At 41.6% G+C, this 25,518-nt stretch overlaps 2 protein-coding genes across 2 annotated transcripts in view; both read left to right on the top strand.

Annotated features, from left to right (window-relative positions):
• The first annotated feature begins 426 nt into the window (after positions 1 to 426).
• LOC143880570 (uncharacterized) lies at positions 427 to 5,904 on the top strand. The gene is made up of 7 exons (XM_077383565.1): positions 427 to 639; positions 782 to 3,149; positions 3,603 to 3,682; positions 3,791 to 3,859; positions 4,439 to 4,941; positions 5,170 to 5,530; positions 5,887 to 5,904. Exons 1-7 carry the CDS (start codon positions 427 to 429, stop codon positions 5,902 to 5,904), a joined length of 3,612 nt encoding a protein of 1,203 aa, XP_077239680.1.
• A 154-nt stretch (positions 5,905 to 6,058) lies between these two features.
• The window catches only part of LOC143880569 (uncharacterized), a 37,955-nt gene continuing 18,495 nt past the window's right edge, over positions 6,059 to 25,518 (top strand). Inside the window, exon 1 of the mRNA XM_077383564.1 lies at positions 6,059 to 6,415. Coding sequence (XP_077239679.1) covers positions 6,059 to 6,415 — 357 coding nt within the window. The remainder of the gene's footprint in view (positions 6,416 to 25,518) is intronic.

The following is a 25,518-nucleotide window of genomic DNA, read 5'->3' as shown; positions in this document are numbered from 1 at the left end:
AGTCACCTTGCCCCCTAAATTCAAAACCCCCGATTATGACAAATATGATGGGACTGGATGTCCCCGGAATCATATGAGGTGGTTTATTGAGATGTCGCAGCAGTGTGGGCTATCTCCTGAGCAAATGGCCAGGGTCTTTCCAATGTCTCTTACTGGGGTGGCGAAGAAGTGGTTTCTGCGTCGGAAACCCGAAGAGGTGAAGACCTTACAAAGCATCTCCAACAAATTTGTAGAGCAGTTTTCTATGGAAGAAGGGATAGAGGTTACCAAGAGAGATCTCAAACAGTTAAAGAAGGTCCTCTGGAGACCTTTACCTTTTTCATCCGTCGTTGGCGCCGAAAGTCTGCCCAGCTGAGCGAGAGGCTATCAGAAGAAGATCAGATCAAGCTGGTGATCAAGGGTTTGTCGCCGCAGTATTTCCATTTTATGTCCCCTCAGCATTACACCGATTTTGACCCTCTGATTAAGACTGGGACGAGGACTGAGGATGCAATAGCTAAGGGTCTGAGGGCCAGACTTCCATCAGACATCAGGGAAGGAAAGAGACCCGTGGTCGTACAGAAAGAAGTTGACCACGTAAACCATGTTCGCCCAGCGGCCAGGACTGTAACAGAGGTGGCGAGACCAGCGCCAGCCCCGGTAGAGCAGAAACCTCAGAGGCACTTTGATCCCTTACCATACCCTTTACCTCTGATTCTGAAAAAATTGATAAGGGATAAGAAAATCAGACTACCTGATATCAGGCCAGTACCTAACCCGTTACCCCCATATTGGAGTGCAGACCAGTATTGTGAATACCACAAATTCGGGTCACCTCACTGCAAGATGTCTGGCCTTAAAGCATGCGCTCCAGACTATGTTAGAGAACGGAAAGCTTGAGGTGGAAAGGCCCAATGTAACTCGGAACCCCCTTCCCAATCATCGTACAATTCTTCCTCCTACAACGAATGCCATTTTTGTTGAGGAGCCGGTTCTTGATCCATCCATTCTCATTTGCGCAATCACTCCTGATGAACCTTATATTCTAAGATTTGATCCTGAAGAGATCGAGGAGATGGAAAGGGAAAGGTCTTATGCCCTCTGGAGGGGGAGCACCAGTTTGGCAGAGACGTCCTCTCCATGCGTCCTTCGATGTGAGGATGTTGAGGCAGAAAAGGAAACGCCTTATGTTCTAAGGATGAGTGATTTTGAAGAAGAGGAGGCAATTGAAGCTCCGTATGTTCTGAGAATGGATGCAGATGATTTGCTTCTGTTAGAAGATCAGTGTGACGAGCTTCGTCATGTTACCCGGGGTGGCCGTGTGTTCAAGCCCGCGGAATTGAGAGCAGAAAACCCTGCAGAAGCAGTAAGAGCAGCCGAGAATCAGGGGCAAAATAGGCCGAGTGCAGATGAAGAAGAGGATAATTTGTTGAAGCAGTTGAAGAAGACCCAAGCAAACGTTTCCATTTGGGGCCTACTTATGTCTTCGTCTAAGCACATGAAGGTTGTACTCAAAGAGTTGAATGCTGCTCAGGTGCCAACTGAAATCACTCTTGATGAGTTAGTAAGTCTAGTCGCTGTGACTAAGGCTTCCAAGGTAATATCTTTCACAGACGATGATTTACCTCCTGAAGGGAGCGACCACGCCCGGTCACTCAAAATTACTGTGATCTGCAACAAGAAAAGGGTACCTGAAGTACTAGTCGACAATGGGTCCGCTCTTAATATTTGTCCACTGAGTACTGCTGCGACTTTGGGCTTTGGACCTGGAGATTTTATTCCCTCAGAGCAGGGTATATTAGCATATGATGGCACCCAGCGAGATGTCATCGGAACCCTGGCCACTGAAATCCAGATTGGGGGAGAGGACTTTGACATAGAATTCCAAGTTTTGGATATTAAAGCTTCTTTCTTGTTGTTATTGGGTCGACCTTGGCTGCATAAGGTCGGAGTTATCCCTTCTACCCTTCATCAAAAGTTGAAGTTTGTTCATAACGGCAGGGTAGTGACTGTGAAGGGTGACCCAGATTTAGAAATTGGACAGATTTCGCAGGAGCTCGTAGTTGGGAAAGAAGCCGATGTCAGCTTGACAGGTTTTTCACTGGAGGTGTCGGTCATATCCATGAAAGAAGCCATGGGCGAAGAAGTTTTCTTCTTGACTAGCACCAACTCGAATGTGGTCAGGATGATTTGTAAACAGGGTTATATTCCAGGCGCAGGGCTGGGCAAATATCATCAAGGCCCTACTGAGTGGCCTGTGTTCAGAACTTTCAATGGTCTCTTTGGCCTAGGATATGAGCCGACCGAGCAGGAGGTCAAGGAAATGAAAAGATACATGCTGAAATGGGCCGAGTGCCGCCGCCGGGGTTTAGAATTGCCTATGGGGCCAATCAGTCTGATCAGAAATGGCATTTTCAGAAAAGAGGGGGCAGATTTTCCATTTTGCGGGTTTGCTGAGCCGTGGACCGATGATGTGACAGGGCAGAGGTTTCCGGGTTTTGAAATTTTCTTTGACCTAGAGTTATCAGAAGCGCCAATGAGTGCTCGGATTATTGAGGAAGCATCGAAAACCGATTGGGCCGATGTTTTAGAACCGGGCTGTCTGAATGGCATGTTTCAGATTGAATATCCAGTGGCAGCAGTGGTTGGCAGTGAGACCGAAGCGTCAGAGGTGGCAGTGATAGGCAGAGATGCATTCATTCTGAACCCCGCAGAGTTAATCACCCCAGCCGAGGGACCCTTGACCAACTGGACCTCCCAGGTTTTACCTCGAGTAGTCTTTCAGTATAGTCCCGTTTCCTCAAAAGAGTCAGTAGTCTCTAAGTATACGTCTACTTCCCAGTCTGATATTGAGTTTGTTTATTCTAACGATTCTTTTGATGCAGGTACTGTAGAAGTTGGATCCGGTTCCGGAGTCGGTGACAAGTCTCTTTCTAATAAGGTCGAGTCCAAGAGTACTTTAGATGATGAGTTTATTTCTTCAACTGCACATATGCCAGAGTTGGCTGAGTTCAATGTTGAGTTGTCTGTTGAGTCTGTGAATACATCGTTAGAGTCCAATACAATGCCTGCTGTGGGCGATTCCATTCTTGATGTAACCAATACTATGAATGAAATGAAAGACTCTTTTACATACATTCCTGTTTCTGTTTCTCCTGTTTCCATTTCAAGTACTGAATCTGCTCTTAAAACTGATAATATTAATAATGATAATCAAGATTCCTCCTCTGACGAGGATGCCGACGAAACTCCCCTTGAAATCAAACATATGATTCAACAAGAGGAGAGTCGCCGAGCAAGACCGCTCGAAGAGGAAATTGAAATCGTAAATATTGGTGACGAAACCTTAATTCGGGAAATACGAATTGGCAAAACTTTATCTCCCGAAGAGCGTGAGGAATTAATCACTTTACTTAAGGAGTTCAAGAAGGTCTTTGCTTGGTCTTATGATGACATGCCGGGATTGAGTGAAGACATTGTCCAGCATCGGTTGCCTTTAATCCCTGGCGCGAAGCCAAAGAAGCAAAAACTCCGAAAACTTAAAACAGAATGGGAGTTAAAAGTTCATGACGAAGTTAAAAAGCTATTAGAAGTAAAATTTATTCAAGTTGTTGAATATCCAGAATGGCTAGCGAATATAGTGCCGGTGCCCAAAAAGGACGGAAAGGTCAGGATGTGTGTGGACTTCAGGGACCTCAACAAGGCGAGTCCGAAGGACGATTTCCCGCTTCCGAACATTGATCTTCTGGTGGACAATACAGCTGGTCACGCTCTGTTATCTTTTATGGATGGGTTTTCGGGATACAATCAGATTAAGATGGCGCCGGAAGATATGATCAAGACAACGTTTACTACTCAGTGGGGAACTTACTGTTACAGAGTAATGCCTTTTGGGTTGAAGAATGCAGGCGCTACTTATCAGAGAGCTGAGACTGCTCTTCTTCATGATATGATCCACAAAGAAGTCGAAGTCTATGTAGATGATATGATCGTCAAGGGAAAGACTCGGCCGGAGCATACTATCTCTTTAAGAAAATTCTTTGAAAGAATCAGACAGTATCAGCTTCGTCTGAACCCTAGCAAGTGTGTATTCGGGGTTACTTCAGGAAAGCTACTGGGATTCATGGTGAGCGAAAGGGGAATTGAAGTAGATCCTCAGAAAATCAAAGCGATTCAGGAGATGGAACCGTCGAAGACCGAAAAGCAGATCCGAGGTTTTCTCGAAAAAGTTCAGTATCTGAGACGGTTTATAGCTCATCTGACTATGACCTGTGAGCCTATTTTCAAGCTTCTGAAGAAGAATTCATCGAAGAAATGGACCGAAGAATGCCAGGTGGCTTTTGAAAAGATTAAGCAGTGTTTGTCCTTACCTCCTGTTTTATCCCCAGTCATCCTGGGTCAACCATTATTGTTGTATTTGTCCATCACGGATACGGCGATGGGTTGTATGCTTGCTCAGCAAGATTCAGGGTCAAAGAAGGAGAGGCCAGTATACTACATCAGCAAGAAGATGCTAGAATACGAGGTGAAGTATACAATCTTAGAGAAGACCTGTCTAGCATTAGTTTGGGCAACTCAGAGGCTCAGACATTATTTGTTATCAAGCAAGGTACTTCTGCTTTCACGGATGGATCCGTTGAAGTACTTGTTTGAGAAGCCTGCTCTTACGGGAAGAACCGCAAGGTGGTTATTATTGTTATCTGAGTTCGACATTACTTATGTCACTCAAAAATCTGTTAAAGGGCGGGTCATCGCAGAACATTTAGCTGATTCCCCTGTGGAAGAGAGCGCATTCCTAAAGGCTGAATTTCCTGATGAAGAGATTATGGATATTGAAGAAGATACTCCAAATACCAGATGGGCAATGTATTTTGATGGTGCAGTCAATAACCAGGGTCAAGGAATAGGAGCAGTACTCGTATCCCCTCAGAAGGAGTATATTCCTATATCTATCAAGTTGCAGTTTGAGTGCACCAACAACATGGCGGAGTATGAAGCTTGTATTGCCGGACTGGAGGCAGCCTTAGCTTTGCAGATTCAAGACATTGATGTGTTTGGAGATTCCATCTTGATCATTTACCAGACTAATGGAAAATGGAAGACTCGGGAAGATAGATTGATCCCGTATAATGCATATCTCGAATCTTTGGTCCAGAAGTTCAGGAGTATTACGTTTACTCACTTGTACAGAACAAAGAATCATTTTGCTGATGCTTTGGCTACACTGGCTTCTATGTTAGACATTTCAGCAACAATGGAGGTCCAGCCGCTTACAGTGCGATTGCAATGGGAGCCAGCGCATGTGAACGTTATTGAAATAGCAGCCAGGTGCCCAGATGGAAAGCCCTGGTATACAGACATCATGAATCTCATATCTGGTGAAGGGCATCCACCTGGGGCTTCTGGGAAAGAGCGCAAAACCCTTCAGAAATTAGCTGCCAATTTTGTTATTTGTGGTGATCAGTTATATCGCAGATCCTTTGATGGAATCCAGCTTTTGTGTGTTGGTGAAGACAAAGCAGTTGAGCTTATCGAGCAGACCCATGAGGGAGTTTGTGGACCTCATATGAATGGGAAAATGTTGTCAAGAAAGATTTTGAGACTTGGATTCTATTGGCCCACAATGGAAGCAGACTGCTTCGCATTTGTGAAGAAATGCCATAAGTGTCAAGTCTATGCAAATCTTATTCATGTACCTCCTTCGGAGTTGCACTCCATGACTTCTCCATGGCCGTTTTCAGTATGGGGAATTGACATAATTGGGAAGGTTCATCCAAAGTCTTCGAGCGGGCATGAATACATTTTGGTCGCAATTGATTACTTTACGAAATGGATTGAAGCCGCTTCGTATGCTTCCATTACTTCGAATACAGTTGCAAAGTTCATCCGTGCAAACATTATTTGCAGATATGGGGTACCTCATGAGTTAATCTCGGATAATGGTTCTCACTTCAAGAAGGAAGTAGCGCACTTGTGTGTAGAGTTTAAAATAAAGCATCACAAGTCGTCCCCTTATAGGCCACAGACGAATGGAGCCGTCGAAGCAGCAAACAAGAATATCAAGGTAATCATCGGCAAGATGACAGAAACTTACAAAGACTGGTCAAACAAGCTTCCTTATGCTTTGTGGGCTTACAGGACGTCGATCAGATCTTCTACAGGTGTCACTCCGTATTCTTTAGTATATGGAATAGAAGCAGTTTTGCCTGTTGAACTTAGAATTCCATCTCTAAGAGTGATGATAGAGGCAAGCTTGCCAGAATCTGAATGGGCGAAGGCCAGACATCAGGAACTGCAGATGATAGATGAGAAGAGGCTACGAGCTCTGTATCATATCCAGGGGTATCAAAGGCGGATTGAAAGGGCGTTCAATAAGAAGGTTCGTGTCCGAGATTTGAAATCAGGGGATCTTGTCTTGAAGTCCTATAGGGCACCGGTATTTGATCCAAGAGGAAAGTTTCGTCCAAATTGGTCTGGTCCTTATATTGTCGATGAAGTCCTGCCGAGAAAAGCCGTAAGACTCCTCAATGAAAATGGAGAAAAATTAACAGAACCTACAAACCTGGATCAGTTAAAGAAATATTACGCCTAAAAACACTAGAAGGCCATCTTTGGACGACTTGAGCTTTTTAAGCCAATAGCCCAGATTTCAAAAATGAAAACCCTTTTTGCTAAACTCCTTTGAGCCAAAAGCAAAACCTCTTTATTAAACTTAAACCAGGGGCATTGTAGACACCCCATTTTGCTCTACCTTAATCGATAAAGAAATTAGGGTTTGTTTTCCGTCGGTTTTCCAATGTCTTTCTTTCCCGCATCCGTTTGTTACATTTCTAAATATTTTTGGTCATTTCCGTCGTGTTTCGCATTTTCCCGCTAAATGTTGAGAAGGATTATTCAGAAAAATCTAAACTAGGGAGAATTTGTACCCATTTGTGTGGGACCCGCTGATGTGGGACCCGTTTGTGTGGGACCCGCTGATGTGGGACCCGCTTGTGTAGGGCCCGCTGATGTGGGACCCGCTTGTGCGGAACCCGCTGATGTGGGACTCACCATTAGCATGACTTAACTTTCTCTACCATTTCCACTAACTTCATTTTTCCCTTTAAAATAACACCATTATCTCCATTACCATTATATATTCCATTATCCCCACCACCATTCCCACCATTACCATTATATATTCCATTATCCCCACCACCATTCCCACCATTACCATTATATATTCCATTATTCCCACCACCATTCCCACCATTACCATTATATATTCCATTATCCCCACCACCATTCCCACCATTACCATTATATATTCCATTATTCCCACCACCATTCCCACCATTACCATTATATATTCCATTATTCCCACCACCATTCCCACAATTACCATTGTTTATTTCCATTATTCTCCACCACACCCACCATTCACATTATATATTCCATTATTCCCCACCACAATTCCCACCATTACCATTATATATTCCATTATTCTCCACCACACCCACCATTCTCATTGTTTATTTCCATTATTCTCCACCACACCCACCATTCTCATTGTTTATTTCCACCTCTCCACTAAGTTTTTCACTATATAAAGAGAGGTGATGAGAGGAAGAAAAAAAAAAACAACACATTGTTTTTGGATAGTTTTCTCTTTCTCTCCCTTAATATCTCTCACTCTCTCACTCTCACACTATCATTATCTACTTTCTCTCCTTATTTGTTTCTCCCCATCTCTCTCCCTTGTTCCATATAAAAAAAAATATAAAAGAAAATAAAACAAAGAAAAAGAGAAAGAAAGCGGAAGCGGATCAAGCGGCGGTGCGATTTTCGAATTTTTCGGCTCTCGGATTCGGCGAGGATTTCGATCACAGGTAGGTACTTAATTTTTAGATTTTTCTAGAATTATTTGGTATATTTGCATGATTTTTAGTATTTAATTGGATTTAGTTGAAAATTAAATATGTATGCTCAAAATCATGATCTCCATGAGTGTTTCGAAAATAAAATATATACTAAATGAATTCCAAAATTAATGAAATTTCGTGGGAAACTAATATGATACCAGTACATTCTACCATGAAATTTTGAGAATTTTGAGAATTTGTTTGGTATATTATTTTATGCTTTCTTTGAAATTTACCAGCTTTTGGAGGAATTGTTACTGACATCAGATCACAACTACAATTCTTAAAATTTTTACAGTAGTCTTCAATCTCACATTTCTAGTTACTGTAAAAGTTTCAAGTGATTTGGATCTGTTTTCATATGGGATGTAGGGTTAATTCATAATCTGGTCTGAAAATTAAAAAATCTGAAACTGATAGTAAATGGTTTCCAAAATTCATGAAAATTTCTCAGTATGTTATTTTTACTTATATCTTATTAATGTAGAAATTTCATTGAATTTAGATTCATATTTCTAGTGGTTTCTGTGTTATTTGTGCAATCTGGTCAATCAATTGTTAAATCGAAATTAAATATGAGCTTAATGTAAAAATCTATAAAACTCTTTCCGTAAGCTACATTTCATCATATCTTGCTGCTGTAGAAATTTCAACTCATTTCGAATTCGTTTGCTACAATTTCACTTGTAAAATCACTCATATGTTTAAAATTGATAAAATTCATTGAAAATCCGAAATTAATTGAAAATCATCTGAATATTTCTAAAGAACCTTAAATCTCTGTCACACATTAACTCCTTAATCCATTGAAACAGAAATCTTAGGATCATTAGAATTCCCTGGAAAAATGGTCAGTGCATCCATAATCGTATCCCAATTGCAACCGATCTTTGACAATTTGAATACTTAAGCTATAGCATGTTGTTGGCTCCGAGGTTACTGTCCACGGAAATCCTGAGATATGCCAGGCAATAAGATGTTATAACCTAAGTATTAAATTGCGCAAGGAAAGAACGCACGATTCCCTTCCTTGGATGCTATTCTGGGCCGAAATTGGTGAACCCTAGAACCATTGGTAATCCTCAAGTGTCCATAAATCGAAAATCCAGGAAATCTGAAATTAATTAACTTCAAGAATTTGAATTGATTTGTCTCGAGTCTTCCGGAACCATTGGATTATGGTTTCCAATCTAAGAACCATTAGAGCCCAATTTAGGAACACTAGTGTTGTGTCGTGTCCTAAGTTTTAGGGAGTCCTAGAGTTAGGAGTCCAGCCTCATCACGGACGCTTGCTATGTATAGCAACCGTACCATAGGTCTAGTTACACTAGTCACCCGATCTTTCCCTAGGACAAGCCTAGTAAACTAGGATGTAGGCAAACCTGCATTAGTCTAAGGGACAACTTGCATTCAGATAAGAATCATATAGCATCTTAGATGAAATCCTAAGATAATAAAATCCTCAACTTGAATTAAATAATTCCTCTTAAAACTGTTGAAACAGTCAAATCCGTCTAAGTCGGTGTCCTAGTTGAGTTAGGCATATGTAGCTTAGCTTAGGTGCACCGAACTACGTCGACTCTGATCCCAGTGAGGCTTGGGTACGTAGGCAGCTTGGATGTCTGATGGCATACCACCCGCGAGTCGGCACCACAAACAAATTGTGGTGTTTTGTATATTAATTTTCTTGTAAATGCTTAATCAAATCACTTAGGACTTTCCATGAAATTAGAATTTTAGGAGAACTTTCACTTAGATTGAATCCAGACAAATTAATAAATCAAGATACACATTTAGGATTCACATTGAAATTAGATCATAGGATGCATGTCACTTAGTTCGCACATTAACATAGAGTTGAATGAGCCATTTAAAATAAATTTAAAAGAGTTAGCTTTTGGAATCGAAGACCGATTATCGGGCAGGAATGGTGCATGTGGCGGATAACTCCCCATACCTTCCATTCTCGTAACCAGGTAGCGAGTCTAGATTTCTGGTTAATTTCGGGTCCTAGATCCCACATCTAGGTGGCGACTCTGTCAGTCTCTTTCGTGTGGAATTCGGATTGCCTTAGTGATCCCAAGTTCACAGGAAAGACGAATTAAAATCAACAATTAAAAAACACACGCCAATCGCGTGGATACGAGAGACCAAGAGAAGAGAGCGCGGCGGCTCGCCCCACGCCCCTCTCGCGGGATCAGGGTACCACAGTCTGGCGACTCTGCTGGGGAACACCTAACTTCATTACAATTCCAAAGGATAACTCATTTGAATCTATTTTAACTGGCTCATGAAAACTCTATCTCTTTTATGCTTGTTAGATTAGTTTGTATGCTTTATTTTCTCATCACATATACTCAAACTTAATCTAACAAAACCTGAAGGCATCATAGATTGCGCGAACTTATTGCACACACTTACATCACTTTCATCTAAACCCCTGCATCTCACATGCACACACGTCCTATTTTAGGAACCCGGAGTGTTATCTAGCATGGTTGACTGGGATTTCATCACCTGGTGCCTCTGTGCTAGAGAAGCATTCCACCCTTAGCCTAGTACCTTTATGGTACGTAAACGGATCTCTTGTTCACGTACTGATACGCCGGACACTGGTACAGTATATCGAACAGGGATTCGCGCTAAGGGAACTCTTGGCCTTACCCCTAGATTAACCCACACATGCATGTAGTATACGAACACATGTGCATCACGTGTGTGAGCCTAGTTTAGGATATCCTACCTATTTGTGTCTAGATTAGGCCGTAGACCATCTTCTAATGGCTACGATCGGTCCTAGGTACACAAACAAAGTCATGAGTCGAGATCCTCTCTCCACTCCGCTAGATTAGGATTAGGGTTGATGCCTTCAGGTAACACTGATAAAATGTGCAAAGATTAAAAAACTTTCCCTTTGGGGTTAGGATTTAAATCCCATTCATTTCCAAAGATCTCATAGGATTAGTCATTCATGATCCATCCGTTGAAAGCAATCTTATGCTATCTCATCTCATCTCGATCGTACGATTTTTAATCTTATATTATCTGATTCGATCGAGTATCCATACTTCCTTTATATTGGTAGGAACTCATCCTAATCTCATGTTCATGTAATCCTGATTATCCCTGTATCCTTTCTCCTGGCTTACAGACACCATGTCTACTCGTACAATTCTTGATTGGATCCGTGGTACATTAAGAGAATCCCATATCTATGCCATAAGTGAGCAAGAGAAAAATCTCTTCGGTTACGTGGCCACCATCAAGCTCGATTGGGGATTACTCTATGCTGCATCAGAGTGTTGGGATCCCGATCATCATGTCTTCCGTTTTGGCAACCAAGAAATGTGTCCCACCTTTGAAGAATGGTGTGCCTTATTGGAATATCCTGTAGATGGCCCTCTGGTGAAGCCATCTTACGTGTCGGATTATCGTCCTTTGTTCCTTCGCTTGATGAATAATCCAGATGAATCCATGAACTCTTTCATCAAAGACCAGGAAGTGTCCATGCAACAACTGATTGACATTTACCCTCCTGTTGGGCATATTGGTGCTGTTGATATTCAAAAAGCCCGAGGTCGCGCTCTGAGATTCTGCTCCTTTGCTAGGTTCCTCACTGTCCAGCCTTCTCGCTGTGCGTCAGCTGTTCTCTTGGACCTCGTTGATCAGATGGATCGTGGCGCCAATCCAATTCCTACTATGCTTGCAGAAACCTTCAATGGATTGGATGAGATGGCTCGTCTTCGTGCCAGCTCAGGTCCAGGCTCTTATGTTCGATCTTTTGTTGGGTCCTTCTCAGGATGTCCTGCATTACTTCACGTGTGGTTATGCCACAAGCTAAAAATTGCAGCTCCTGTGCATTTTGATCATACGTTATACACCTTCAGTGAATGGCGTCATGATGTTTCTTTCAATCATAAAGGCGATTGGGCTGAGTGGTTGAGTTCTCGCCATGAAGATCAGATTTATTGGCAAATCCCTGGAATCCAAGAAGCTGTCTTCAATACTGGAGAAGCTAACTACGTTCGCCTTCTTGGCCTCAAAAAGACTTCCTTTTATATTCCTGCCAGGATTCAGCGTCAGTATGGAAGGGAGCAATCCATTGTGCCTCCCCTTCGTCATTTCTATCCGCCTGAGGATCTCAAGCCCAAGATTGTCAAAGCCGTTTCATCTGCTTGGGATGTTCGAGTCATCAAATCTTTCAAGGAGTCAGTTGAGGAAGATAGTCGTCCAAAGAAGAAGTCTAGAAAGAGTGCTTAATGTCATGTTTTCTCTTATCAGTCTATCTTTGAAAGATCGAACCATGTACTCAAGCTTTAATGATCTATCAATAAAAGTTCACCTTTTTCTTTCAGTATCTTCGTCTATGCATACATCAGTGTCTACTTCTTTCTGATTTTAAATATGTCTTTCAAATATTACAGGGCCGTAGACACCATAGCTAACCCTAATACTCCTTGGGTTCGGGTCTCTTCTCGATTACAGAGGAAATCTGTATCCCCGCCACCTTCTCTGAGAACCCCAGCATCTCATTCTTTCCCGTCCTCATCCTCACCAATGGCAGAAAACCAGGACAGTCCTCCACTCGCTGCTATCACCGATACTCTTACCTTGATTCTCCGGCAGCTTCAAGAACTCAAGGAAGAGAACCAAGTTATCAAGGCTCAACTTTCTGAGAAGTTCGGACAATCGTTGTCCAAGGATAAAGGGCCTGTGCACCAAGCAGCTACTTCAGCAGCACCTGTCCAGCCAGTGTTCATCAATATCCATGATAAAACCGAAGAAGATTTGGAAAAAGAGCAGTATAGCGAGAATCGTAGTAGACCTTCTCAGTCCATGGTTGATAAGTCTGTTATGGAGAAATTAGAGACTCTTACCAGAAAAGTTCAAGACATTCAGTTTCAAGACCAGGGTAGTTTCAATCCCAGTGATCTTACTCTATTTCCCGAAATCCGCCTTCCTGCTAATTTTCAAATGCCCGATTTCGACAAATATGATGGTGTGGGTTGTCCAATCACACATTTACAAATGTTCACCATCATGTGTCAGCCTCAAGGCTTATCTCCTGAGCAAATGGCTCAATTGTTCCCAGTTTCCCTAACCAAGGTTGCTAGGAGATGGTTCATGGTCTTGGACAAGACTCGTTACAGGACATGGAAGGATATCGGCGAGCAATTCATCAGGCAGTTCAAATATGATGATGGGACAGAAATCACCAGAAAGGATTTAGAGAGAACAAAACAAGACTCGAGAGAATCCTTTCTGATTTTTGTGAAAAGATGGAGGAGAATAGCAGCTCAGATGATGGAGCGCCCGTCTGAGGAGGAGCAAGTCCAGATAATCATGAAAAATATTTCCCCCCAGCTCCAGTATCACATGTCATTGCAATACTATCCAGACTTCAAACACTTCATTGTGGCTGGCACCCAGATAGAGGAGGCTATGGCTCAAGGTGTATTCAACCGTAGCAACCCAAATCCTAGAGATTTCAAAAAATCCCCACCAGCCCAAGTCAGTAGTATCTCCCATTCCAATGCTCAATCCTCTAAATCCCAGGAACCTCTAGTAATGGACTATGCTCAACCTGCGACCGCACCTCGGCAACAAGCCCGGGTAGAATTTACTCCTCTTCCCATTCCATCTTCGGAGGTGCTTAAGCAGTGTCTGGCTTCAGGTCGCATAACCCTACCTGCCACCCGGCCTCCCCCCAATCCTTTACCTGCCAATTGGCGAGCCGACCTACACTGTGAGTATCACAGGGGTCCTGGTCATCTTACAGACAATTGCATCGCCTTGAAATTCAGAATCCAGAAACTTATTGATGAGAAAGTCATTGCATTCCAACCAAGACCCAATGTTACCCAAAACCCGCTACCTGGTCATGCTAATCCTCCCGCTGCCGTTAATGCCATAACCATAGGAGATCCTGAGTTTGACCCTCTCACCCTCATATGTGCTTTAGAACCCATTTCTGAACCCGAAATCATCTTCTGTGATGAATCATACCTGAGGGAGTCTGTACCTCCCTTGGTAATCACCTATGAGCCACAAGTCCCTCAAATTATCACCTATGGTGAGCCAGAATTGGATGAAGTCAGACATGTGACAAGGGGTGGAAGAATTTTCAAACTTGCTGAATTAAGAGTCGAAAATCCAGGGGCATTGGCTCGAGGAGAGGAGCCGCAATACGTGAAGGATGATGATGAAGTTGTTCAGCAGTTGAAGAAAACTCAGGCTGTCATATCTGTTTGGGGGTTGTTGATAGCATCGAAGAAACACAGAGAGGCTGTGTTGAAAGAACTGAATACCACACAGGTGTCCTCAGAAATATCTCCAGAGCAACTAGCTGAAGTTGTCGCTCTGACACACGCCACCAGGGCCATTAGTTTCTCAGACCAGGAGCTGCCTCCTCAAGGTCGGAATCATGCTAGAGCTCTTCATGTCACTGTTGTTTGCGAAGGCAAGAAAGTACCGTCTGTGCTGGTAGATAATGGATCCGCGTTGAATGTATGTCCATTAAGAACTGCCATTACCTTGGGTTTCGGTCCCACTGATTTTGCCGAATCAACCCTTGGTATCCTCGCATATGACAATACCCGCAGAAATGTGGTCGGAGTCCTTACCACCAGGATCGTTATAGGCGGTCAAGAATTTGAGGTGGAATTTCAAGTTATTGATATCAAGGCCTCGTTCAATATACTTCTGGGACGACCCTGGTTGCATAAGGAAGGTGTTGTTGCCTCAACCCTTCATCAAAAACTGAAGTTCATTAAAGAAGGAAAATTGATCACTGTCAGAGGCGACGAAGAGCCAGAAATAGGGCAGATAACAGGAGAAACTCGGATCCTTCCAGTTATAAAAGCAGATGATTACAACTTGAATGGTTTCGCATTCGATGTTACTGCTATTTCCTATGAAGATGCCTCTCGGGAGGAGTTGTATTTGCCTTTTGCCATCAGTCCTGTGGTTGCCAAGATGATGAGAAAAATGAACTACTTTCCGGGTATGAATTTAGGCCGTGATCCAAGCAAAGCGTCTCATTGGCGCCCAATCAAAGCAAACTCTGGAGTTTTCGGTCTAGGGTATATACCTACTGAGGAGGAGGAGGAATCCATGAAAGAATTGTTGAAATTGAAGGAAGAAATCCGCCGCACCGGAAGGGTACTCCTAATGGCTCCATATCCCTTATCAATGAATGGTCATTTTATCAAAGAAGGTGAGACCTTTCCATACTATGGGTTTTCTGAACCATGGTATGACTCAGTGACAGGGATCATGATACCCGGTTTTGAAATATTCAGTGGCCTTGCTCTCCCAGAAACAGAACCGCCGATATATTATGTTGAGAAAGCTGTTGAGGACTGGTTAGTCTACCTTGAGCCAGATGTGCTGGAATCTTTGTTTGAAGAAAATGTGCCTGATGTTGATTACTATTCTGAAGAACAAGAAGAGACAGATTGTGAAGATGTGCTGGTGGCAGTTATTCAGAGTAATGATACCTTTACTGAACCCCAGAGTCAGATTGCACCTGCAACAGAAAATCTTTCAAACTGGAGTTCTGATGTTTTTCCACTTTATTATATTGCTAAGTCAAGTCTAGTCAAGTCGAGTGAATCGGTGTCAGTGCCTAGTCCAGGCGAGTCATTTTCTGAGTTTATTTACTATGTGAATCCTGAGCCTGTTCAGGATGAGTCCAATGATAATGATGTAACTTCTTTCAATTCAATGAAATCTGATTCTCAGTATGTCTCTGTGTTTGCTTCTGACTTTAATAATAATGATAACACTCCCTCCTCAGACGAGGAAGAGGGGATCGACGAAACTCCCTTTGAATTACAGCATATGCTCAAACAAGAGGAGGAGCGCCGAGCCCAGCCTCTTAAAGATGAAATCGAAATTATAAACATCGGAACAGAAGATTTAATACAGGAAATACGAATTGGAAATACTCTATCATCTGAAGAGCGCGATGAATTAATAAACCTACTTAAGGAATATAAAGAAGTTTTTGCCTGGTCTTACAAAGATATGCCCGGGTTGAGCGAAGACATTGTTCAACACAAGCTACCTTTGTTGCCTGGGATTAAACCTAAAAAGCAGAAGCTAAGGAGAATGAAGCCTGAGTGGGTCCTGAAAGTAGAAGAAGAGGTTACTAAGCAGTTGAATGCTGGATTTCTGCAAGTGGTGGAATATCCAGAATGGCTCGCAAATATAGTACCTGTACCGAAGAAAGATGGAAAGGTGAGAATGTGTGTAGATTTCAGGGATTTGAACAAGGCAAGTCCAAAAGATGATTTCCCTCTACCACATATCGATATCTTGGTGGACAATACGGCCGGGCATGAATTACTATCTTTCATGGATGGTTTCTCGGGCTACAATCAAATTAAGATGGCACCCGAGGACATGGCTAAGACCTCGTTCATTACACAATGGGGGACATATTGCTATCGGGTAATGCCATTTGGTCTTAAGAATGCTGGTGCGACATATCAAAGAGCAGCTACAGCCTTACTCCATGACATGATACATAGAGAAGTCGAAGTTTATGTTGATGATATGATTGTAAAGGCCAGGGAAAGGAGGGATCACATCCCAAACCTCAAGAAGTTCTTTGAAAGAATACTCAAATACCAGCTTCGCCTGAATCCTAGCAAGTGTGTATTCGGGGTTACCTCTGGTAAGTTGTTAGGATTCATGGTGAGTCAAAGGGGTATAGAGGTGGATCCTCAGAAGATTAAGGCTATCCAGGAGATGCCGCCGCCTAGAACCGAGAAGGAAATTCGGGGATTCCTAGGAAGGATACAGTTCCTAAGGCGATTCATCGCTCATCTGACATCAACTTGTGAACCTATCTTTAAGCTCTTAAAGAAGAACTCTTCCAAAGAATGGACAGAGGAATGTCAGCAGGCCTTTGAAAAGATAAAGCAAAGTTTGTCTGAACCACCGATAGTAGCACCAGTGATACCGGGGCATCCATTGCTGCTTTACTTGTCAGTAACAGAAACCACCATGGGGTGTATGCTAGCGCAACAAGACCCAGAAACTAAGCATGAAAAGGCTGTGTATTATCTTAGTAAGAAAATGTTGGAGTATGAACAGAAGTACACTGTCCTGGAAAAAACCTGCTTAGCCTTGGTTTGGGCTACTCAACGACTCAGGCATTACCTTTTATCACATAAGGTCTTGCTTTTGTCAAGGATGGATCCTTTGAAGTATCTATTTGAAAAACCAGCCCTAACAGGCAGGACTGCCAGATGGTTATTGTTGTTGTCTGAATTTGACATCACTCATGTAACCCAAAAATCAGTAAAGGGCCGAGCCATTGCTGAACAATTGGCAGAAGCACCCCGAGAAGAAAATCAGCCTTTCAAGACGATGTTCCCAGATGAAGAGATCATGATAGTAGAAGATGAATATCCAGAAACTGGTTGGACCCTCTATTTTGATGGAGCAGCAAACCAAACAGGGCAAGGAGTAGGGGCATTGCTTGTGTCACCCCGAAATGAGCATGTTCCCCTTGCAGTTAAGTTACAATTCAATTGCACCAACAATATGGCAGAGTATGAAGCATGCATTGTTGGGCTTGAGGCAGCATTGGCCTTAGGCATAGAGAATCTTGACGTATATGGAGATTCAATGTTAATCATTTGCCAAACCCAAGGAGAATGGAGAACCAAAGAAGAAAAGTTGCTGCCATATCATGAATACTTGGATATTCTCGCTAAGCAATTCCAGCACATCACTTTCAGTTATTTGCCAAGGTTGAAGAATAGATTCGCCGATGCCTTAGCGACGTTAGCTTCTATGATTGACATACCTCACAATATGAAAATGAGGCCCATCACGGTTCAAGAGCAATGGGCTCCTGCATATGTTGATGCTATAGAGATAGCTGCAAGATGTCCCGATGGTAAACCATGGTATACGGACATAAAGAACTACATCTCGGGCCAGGGGCATCCCAATGAGGCGTCGAATAAGGAGATAAGGACTTTGCAGAGATTGGCGGCTAACTTTGTCATTTGTGGAGGAGAGCTGTATCGACGGTCCTTCGACGGAATTCAACTCTTATGTGTCACTGAAGATCAGGCAGAAGAAATTCTCGCAGATGTTCATGAAGGGGTGTGTGGACCTCATATGAATGGGAAGATGTTGTCAAAGAAGATCCTACGTCTGGGGTACTATTGGCCAACATTGGAAGCAGATTGTCACACATTTGTGAAGAAATGCTATAAATGTCAGATACATGCGAATCTCATCCATGTACCACCTACCGAATTGCATTCTCTTACTTCTCCTTGGCCGTTTTCGGTTTGGGGAATTGACATTATTGGCAAAATTTCCCCTAAGTCATCCAGTGGTCACGAGTACATACTCGTTGCAATTGACTACTTCACTAAGTGGGTTGAGGCCGCTTCTTATGCAAAGCTTACATCCGCATCAGTTGCTAAATTCATACGAACCAACATCATATGCAGATATGGGATTCCCCATGAACTTATCTCAGATAACGGATCTCATTTCAAGAAAGAAGTTATCATTCTTTGCGAAGAGTTCAAGATTAAGCATCACAAATCCTCACCTTATCGGCCGCAGACAAATGGAGCAGTGGAAGCTGCAAACAAAAATGTCAAGACTATCATTAGCAAGATGTCAGAAACTTATAAGGATTGGTCGAATAAGTTGCCGTACGCCTTGTGGGCTTACAGAACATCAATTAGAGCTTCAACTGGGGCAACCCCTTACTCTCTTGTTTATGGTATGGAAGCAGTGCTACCTGTAGAGATTCGTGTACCTTCGCTCCGAGTATTGGCTGAAGTCAAGTTGCCAGAAAATGAATGGGCAGACGCCAGATATAAAGAGCTGAATATGCTAGATGAAAAGAGGTTAAAAGCGCTTTACCATGTGCAGGGTTATCAGCGCAGAATAGCCCGGGCTTTTAATAAAAAGGTTAAAATCAGAGATCTCGAAGAAGGCAACCTTGTTCTAAAAGAAAACCGAGCACCAGTGTTTGACCCAAGAGGCAAATTCAAGCCTAATTGGTCAGGGCCATACATCGTGGACCAAATCTTACCTGGAAAAGCCGTCAAGCTCCGTAATTTAAATGGAGAAATATTGCCGGAACCAACAAATCTTGATCAACTCAAGAGGTTCTATGCTTGAACACCAGAAGGCCGTCTTTTGGCCGAATAAAACCCAAATTCATAACCCAAAATCAAAAAATATATAACCTTTTGCAAACCCTTTTGAGCCTACATAAAATTTTCCTTCAAAACCCAATGTACTAGGGGCATTCCCCTGAACTACGCATGACCTGATTCCTACACTGGGATACGTAGGCAACCTGTTCACAGGTTCGGTTGAAACTCTTGCAAAACCTTAAGCCATTTTTTGAAAAGCTCTACCTCACCTGTAAAGTCCTTTTGGTGTTCAAGTAAAAAAAAAAAAAAAAGAGAATGGAGCTTGAAGATCCGCTAGATTGAAAACCTGAAAAGGCGATCTAGGCAAAATTTAGGATCATTCCCCTGCTAAGTTGAAAACCTGAAAAGGCAGCTTAGGCAAAAGTTAAGGGGGTAGCCTGCTGAGTCAAAAACCTGAAAAGGCGATTCAGGCAAAAGTTAAGGTTGAACGGTCCGCCAAGTTGAAAATCTAAAAAGGAATACTTGGTCGTGGTAAGATGGGGTTCACGCCAGAAGAATTACATCGACCTCTGAACTCTCAGTAGGTCAGGCAAAAATAACAATGATTCCCGAAACTAAGGGCATTAATTTCAAAACAATCCGAAAGTTGATAGAAGGATATATGAAGTATCACTGTCTTAAAAAATAAGTTAAGATGTTTATCAGTGGAGAAACATTCTTTAAAAGAGGCTAACCTAACCCAAAAGAAAATACTGATAAGTCAGAAGCATCACGAGATCACTTGAGTAATCTTTCTTATTTTGTCTTTTTATTACCAATGTCTGTGGTTCTATTTTTAGAAAAATTTACAAATGCTATTTTAAAGAATTGTTGTAGGGTGCAATCACTCTGAAGGCAGGTTCATTAACAGATTCCGAGAAACTTGGAAAAGGTGCGACTGTCATGAATGGTGAAAAATCGTTGCAAGAATGATCTCTGGTCAATAAATAGAAGAAGGTTAGAAGGCCTTAAACTGGGGCAGGTTGCTAATGAAGTGGCATCTCATGTTCAAGCCTTGAAAGACCTTTGCTGCATGGTGGTATGGAATCATTTGCTTCCAAAGTTGTTAATTAGAGATTTCAGTTCCTTTTCTCTGATAATCTATGTCAAAGCTCAAATTATCTCTGAATTCATTTGAAAATGGTCTCTTCTCTTTAAGCATCATATAAATGTGATGTCTCATTTCTTGGAATTCGTATAAATACGATAGTCCATTGTCCTTGAGTTAACTTTGAGCATCATATAAATATGGTGTCTCATTTGTTTGAAATCCGTATAAATACGTTATTTCATTCATTCTGAGTCCATTCAAAAATGTCCTCTTATTCTCTTTGAGCATCATACAAATGTGATATCTCCTTTCCTCGAGAACCGTAAAAATACGGTATTTCATTCTGAGTTCATTCCAAAATGTTCTCTTATTCTTTGAGCATCATACAAATATGATACCTCATTTCCTTGGAACTCCGTAAAATTACGGTATTCCATTCTCTTCTGAGTCCATTCAAAAATGTTCTCTTATTCTCTTTGAGCATCATACAAATATGATACCTCATTTCCTTGGAATTCCGTAATTCATCAAATCCAATCCTATGTCAAATTCAAGTTCATGAAAAATCTCTAAATTCTTCGTTGTTGAATTCATCAATCAAAGCTATCTTGTTTCTTTGAGCCTGTTTGTGAACGGTGCCTCTTTTCTCGAGTCCATTTCTAAATGGTCTCATCTTCTCCTTGAACCCGTTTGTGAACGGTGTCTCATTTTTCTGAGTCCATTTATGATCTCATGTCCTCCTTGAGCCCGTTTGTGGACGGTGCCTTATTTCTGAAAAATCAAAAATTCATCAAATCCAATCCTACGTCAAATTCAAGTTTATGAAAAATCTCTAAATTCTTCGTTGTTGAAGCTATCTTGTTTCTTTGAGCCCGTTTGTGAACGGTGCCTCATTTCTCGAGTCCATTTATGAATGGTCTCTTATTCTCCTTGAGCCCGTTTGTGAACGGTGCCTCGTTTCTCGAGTCCATTTGTGAATGGTCTCGTCTTCTCCTTAAACCCGTTTGTGAACGGTGCCTCGTTTCTCGAGTCCATTTGTGAATGGTCTCGTCTTCTCCTTAAACCCGTTTGTGAACGGTGCCTCGTTTCTCGAGTCCATTTGTGAATGGTCTCGTCTTCTCTTTGAGCCCGTTTGTGAACGGTACCTCATTTTCTGAGTCTATTTGTAAATGGTCTCATGTTCTCCTTGAGCACGTTTGTGAACAGTGCCTCGTTTCTCGAGTCCATTTGTGAATGGTCTCGTCCTCTCCTTAAGCCCGTTTGTGAACGGTACCTCATTTTCTGAGTCCATTTGTGAATGGTCTCATGTTCTCCTTGAGCCCGTTTGTGAACGGTGCCTCGTTTCTCGAGTCCATTTGTGAATGGTCCCGTGTTCTCTTTGAGCCCGTTTGTAAACGGTACCTCATTTTCTGAGTCCATTTGTGAATGGTCTCTTATCCTCCTTGAGCCCGCTTGTGAAAGATGTCTCATTTTCTTTTAAAAACCGCTTGAGAACGATCTTTGTTCTTTCTCTTCGGAATCCATTCGAAACTGGTATCTCATTCTCTCGTTGCCCATTTGTGAACGGCACCGCATCAGGATTTCTTATTATGTTCTAATTCTAGGATTTCATTTAGGGTCTTGCATTAGGTAGTAAATGTTTGCGTCTAGGCTCCGTTTTGTGTAGAGTCTTTTGTCGATTAAAGCTACGCAAAATGGCTCTGTCATTTTGACTTTGGTATTCGATGACTACGTCATCTCTACCAAAGAGGGGCATCTGTAGACACCCCATTTTGCTCTACCTTAATCGATAAAGAAATTAGGGTTTGTTTTCCGTCGGTTTTCCAATGTCTTTCTTTCCCGCATCCGTTTGTTACATTTCTAAATATTTTTGGTCATTTCCATCGTGTTTCGCATTTTCCCGCTAAATGTTGAGAAGGATTATTCAGAAAAATCTAAACTAGGGAGAATTTGTACCCGTTTGTGTGGGACCCGCTGATGTGGGACCCGTTTGTGTGGGACCCGCTGATGTGGGACCCGCTTGTGTAGGGCCCGCTGATGTGGGACCCGCTTGTGCGGAACCCGCTGATGTGGGACTCACCATTAGCATGACTTAACTTTCTCTACCATTTCCACTAACTTCATTTTTCCCTTTAAAATAACACCATTATCTCCATTACCATTATATATTCCATTATCCCCACCACCATTCCCACCATTACCATTATATATTCCATTATCCCCACCACCATTCCCACCATTACCATTATATATTCCATTATTCCCACCACCATTCCCACCATTACCATTATATATTCCATTATCCCCACCACCATTCCCACCATTACCATTATATATTCCATTATTCCCACCACCATTCCCACCATTACCATTATATATTCCATTATTCCCACCACCATTCCCACAATTACCATTGTTTATTTCCATTATTCTCCACCACACCCACCATTCACATTATATATTCCATTATTCCCCACCACAATTCCCACCATTACCATTATATATTCCATTATTCTCCACCACACCCACCATTCTCATTGTTTATTTCCATTATTCTCCACCACACCCACCATTCTCATTGTTTATTTCCACCTCTCCACTAAGTTTTTCACTATATAAAGAGAGGTGATGAGAGGAAGAAAAAAAAAAACAACACATTGTTTTTGGATAGTTTTCTCTTTCTCTCCCTTAATATCTCTCACTCTCTCACTCTCACACTATCATTATCTACTTTCTCTCCTTATTTGTTTCTCCCCATCTCTCTCCCTTGTTCCATATAAAAAAAAATATAAAAGAAAATAAAACAAAGAAAAAGAGAAAGAAAGCGGAAGCGGATCAAGCGGCGGTGCGATTTTCGAATTTTTCGGCTCTCGGATTCGGCGAGGATTTCGATCACAGGTAGGTACTTAATTTTTAGATTTTTCTAGAATTATTTGGTATATTTGCATGATTTTTAGTATTTAATTGGATTTAGTTGAAAATTAAATATGTATGCTCAAAATCATGATCTCCATGAGTGTTTCGAAAATAAAATATATACTAAATGAATTCCAAAATTAATGAAATTTCGTGGGAAACTAATATGATACCAGTACATTCTACCATGAAATTTTGAGAATTTTGAGAATTTGTTTGGTATATTATTTTATGCTTTCTTTGAAATTTACCAGCTTTTGGAGGAATTGTTACTGACATCAGATCACAACTAAAATTCTTAAAATTTTTACAGTAGTCTTCAATCTCACATTTCTAGTTACTGTAAAAGTTTCAAGTGATTTGGATCTGTTTTCATATGGGATGTAGGGTTAATTCATAATCTGGTCTGAAAATTAAAAAATCTGAAACTGATAGTAAATGGTTTCCAAAATTCATGAAAATTTCTCAGTATGTTATTTTTACTTATATCTTATTAATGTAGAAATTTCATTGAATTTAGATTCATATTTCTAGTGGTTTCTGTGTTATTTGTGCAATCTGGTCAATCAATTGTTAAATCGAAATTAAATATGAGCTTAATGTAAAAATCTGTAAAACTCTTTCCGTAAGCTACATTTCATCATATCTTGCTGCTGTAGAAATTTCAACTCATTTCGAATTCGTTTGCTACAATTTCACTTGTAAAATCACTCATATGTTTAAAATTGATAAAATTCATTGAAAATCCGAAATTAATTGAAAATCATCTGAATATTTCTAAAGAACCTTAAATCTCTGTCACACATTAACTCCTTAATCCATTGAAACAGAAATCTTAGGATCATTAGAATTCCCTGGAAAAATGGTCAGTGCATCCATAATCGTATCCCAATTGCAACCGATCTTTGACAATTTGAATACTTAAGCTATAGCATGTTGTTGGCTCCGAGGTTACTGTCCACGGAAATCCTGAGATATGCCAGGCAATAAGATGTTATAACCTAAGTATTAAATTGCGCAAGGAAAGAACACACGATTCCCTTCCTTGGATGCTATTCTGGGCCGAAATTGGTGAACCCTAGAACCATTGGTAATCCTCAAGTGTCCATAAATCGAAAATCCAGGAAATCTGAAATTAATTAACTTCAAGAATTTGAATTGATTTGTCTCGAGTCTTCCGGAACCATTGGATTATGGTTTCCAATCTAAGAACCATTAGAGCCCAATTTAGGAACACTAGTGTTGTGTCGTGTCCTAAGTTTTAGGGAGTCCTAGAGTTAGGAGTCCAGCCTCATCACGGACGCTTGCTATGTATAGCAACCGTACCATAGGTCTAGTTACACTAGTCACCCGATCTTTCCCTAGGACAAGCCTAGTAAACTAGGATGTAGGCAAACCTGCATTAGTCTAAGGGACAACTTGCATTCAGATAAGAATCATATAGCATCTTAGATGAAATCCTAAGATAATAAAATCCTCAACTTGAATTAAATAATTCCTCTTAAAACTGTTGAAACAGTCAAATCCGTCTAAGTCGGTGTCCTAGTTGAGTTAGGCATATGTAGCTTAGCTTAGGTGCACCGAACTACGTCGACTCTGATCCCAGTGAGGCTTGGGTACGTAGGCAGCTTGGATGTCTGATGGCATACCACCCGCGAGTCGGCACCACAAACAAATTGTGGTGTTTTGTATATTAATTTTCTTGTAAATGCTTAATCAAATCACTTAGGACTTTCCATGAAATTAGAATTTTAGGAGAACTTTCACTTAGATTGAATCCAGACAAATTAATAAATCAAGATACACATTTAGGATTCACATTGAAATTAGATCATAGGATGCATGTCACTTAGTTCGCACATTAACATAGAGTTGAATGAGCCATTTAAAATAAATTTAAAAGAGTTAGCTTTTGGAATCGAAGACCGATTATCGGGCAGGAATGGTGCATGTGGCGGATAACTCCCCATACCTTCCATTCTCGTAACCAGGTAGCGAGTCTAGATTTCTGGTTAATTTCGGGTCCTAGATCCCACATCTAGGTGGCGACTCTGTCAGTCTCTTTCGTGTGGAATTCGGATTGCCTTAGTGATCCCAAGTTCACAGGAAAGACGAATTAAAATCAACAATTAAAAAACACACGCCAATCGCGTGGATACGAGAGACCAAGAGAAGAGAGCGCGGCGGCTCGCCCCACGCCCCTCTCGCGGGATCAGGGTACCACAGGCATCTTTTATGACTTTCGTCATAAAAGATATTAACCTCGAACTACGCGGGACCTGATTCCCGTTTTCTTTGGGGATACGTAGGCAGTCTGGAGGATCCAGATTCAGTCTAATTGCTCAAAACTTACCAAATATCATCCTGTTTGAACCCATGCCTACCTAAAAGTCCTTCTGGTGTTATTGGCTCAGGTTTGTGAAAAAAAAAAATGATGGAGTCTTGGACCCGCTAGACTGAAAACCCGCAAGGGCGGTCTAGGCAAAAG

Source organism: Tasmannia lanceolata, unplaced genomic scaffold (genome assembly GCF_043159265.1).
Source record: "Tasmannia lanceolata isolate RefF3 unplaced genomic scaffold, GAP_Taslan_0.1 ptg000007l, whole genome shotgun sequence".
Taxonomy (NCBI): domain Eukaryota; kingdom Viridiplantae; phylum Streptophyta; class Magnoliopsida; order Canellales; family Winteraceae; genus Tasmannia; species Tasmannia lanceolata.
This window is presented reverse-complemented; position numbering and strand designations above follow the sequence as displayed.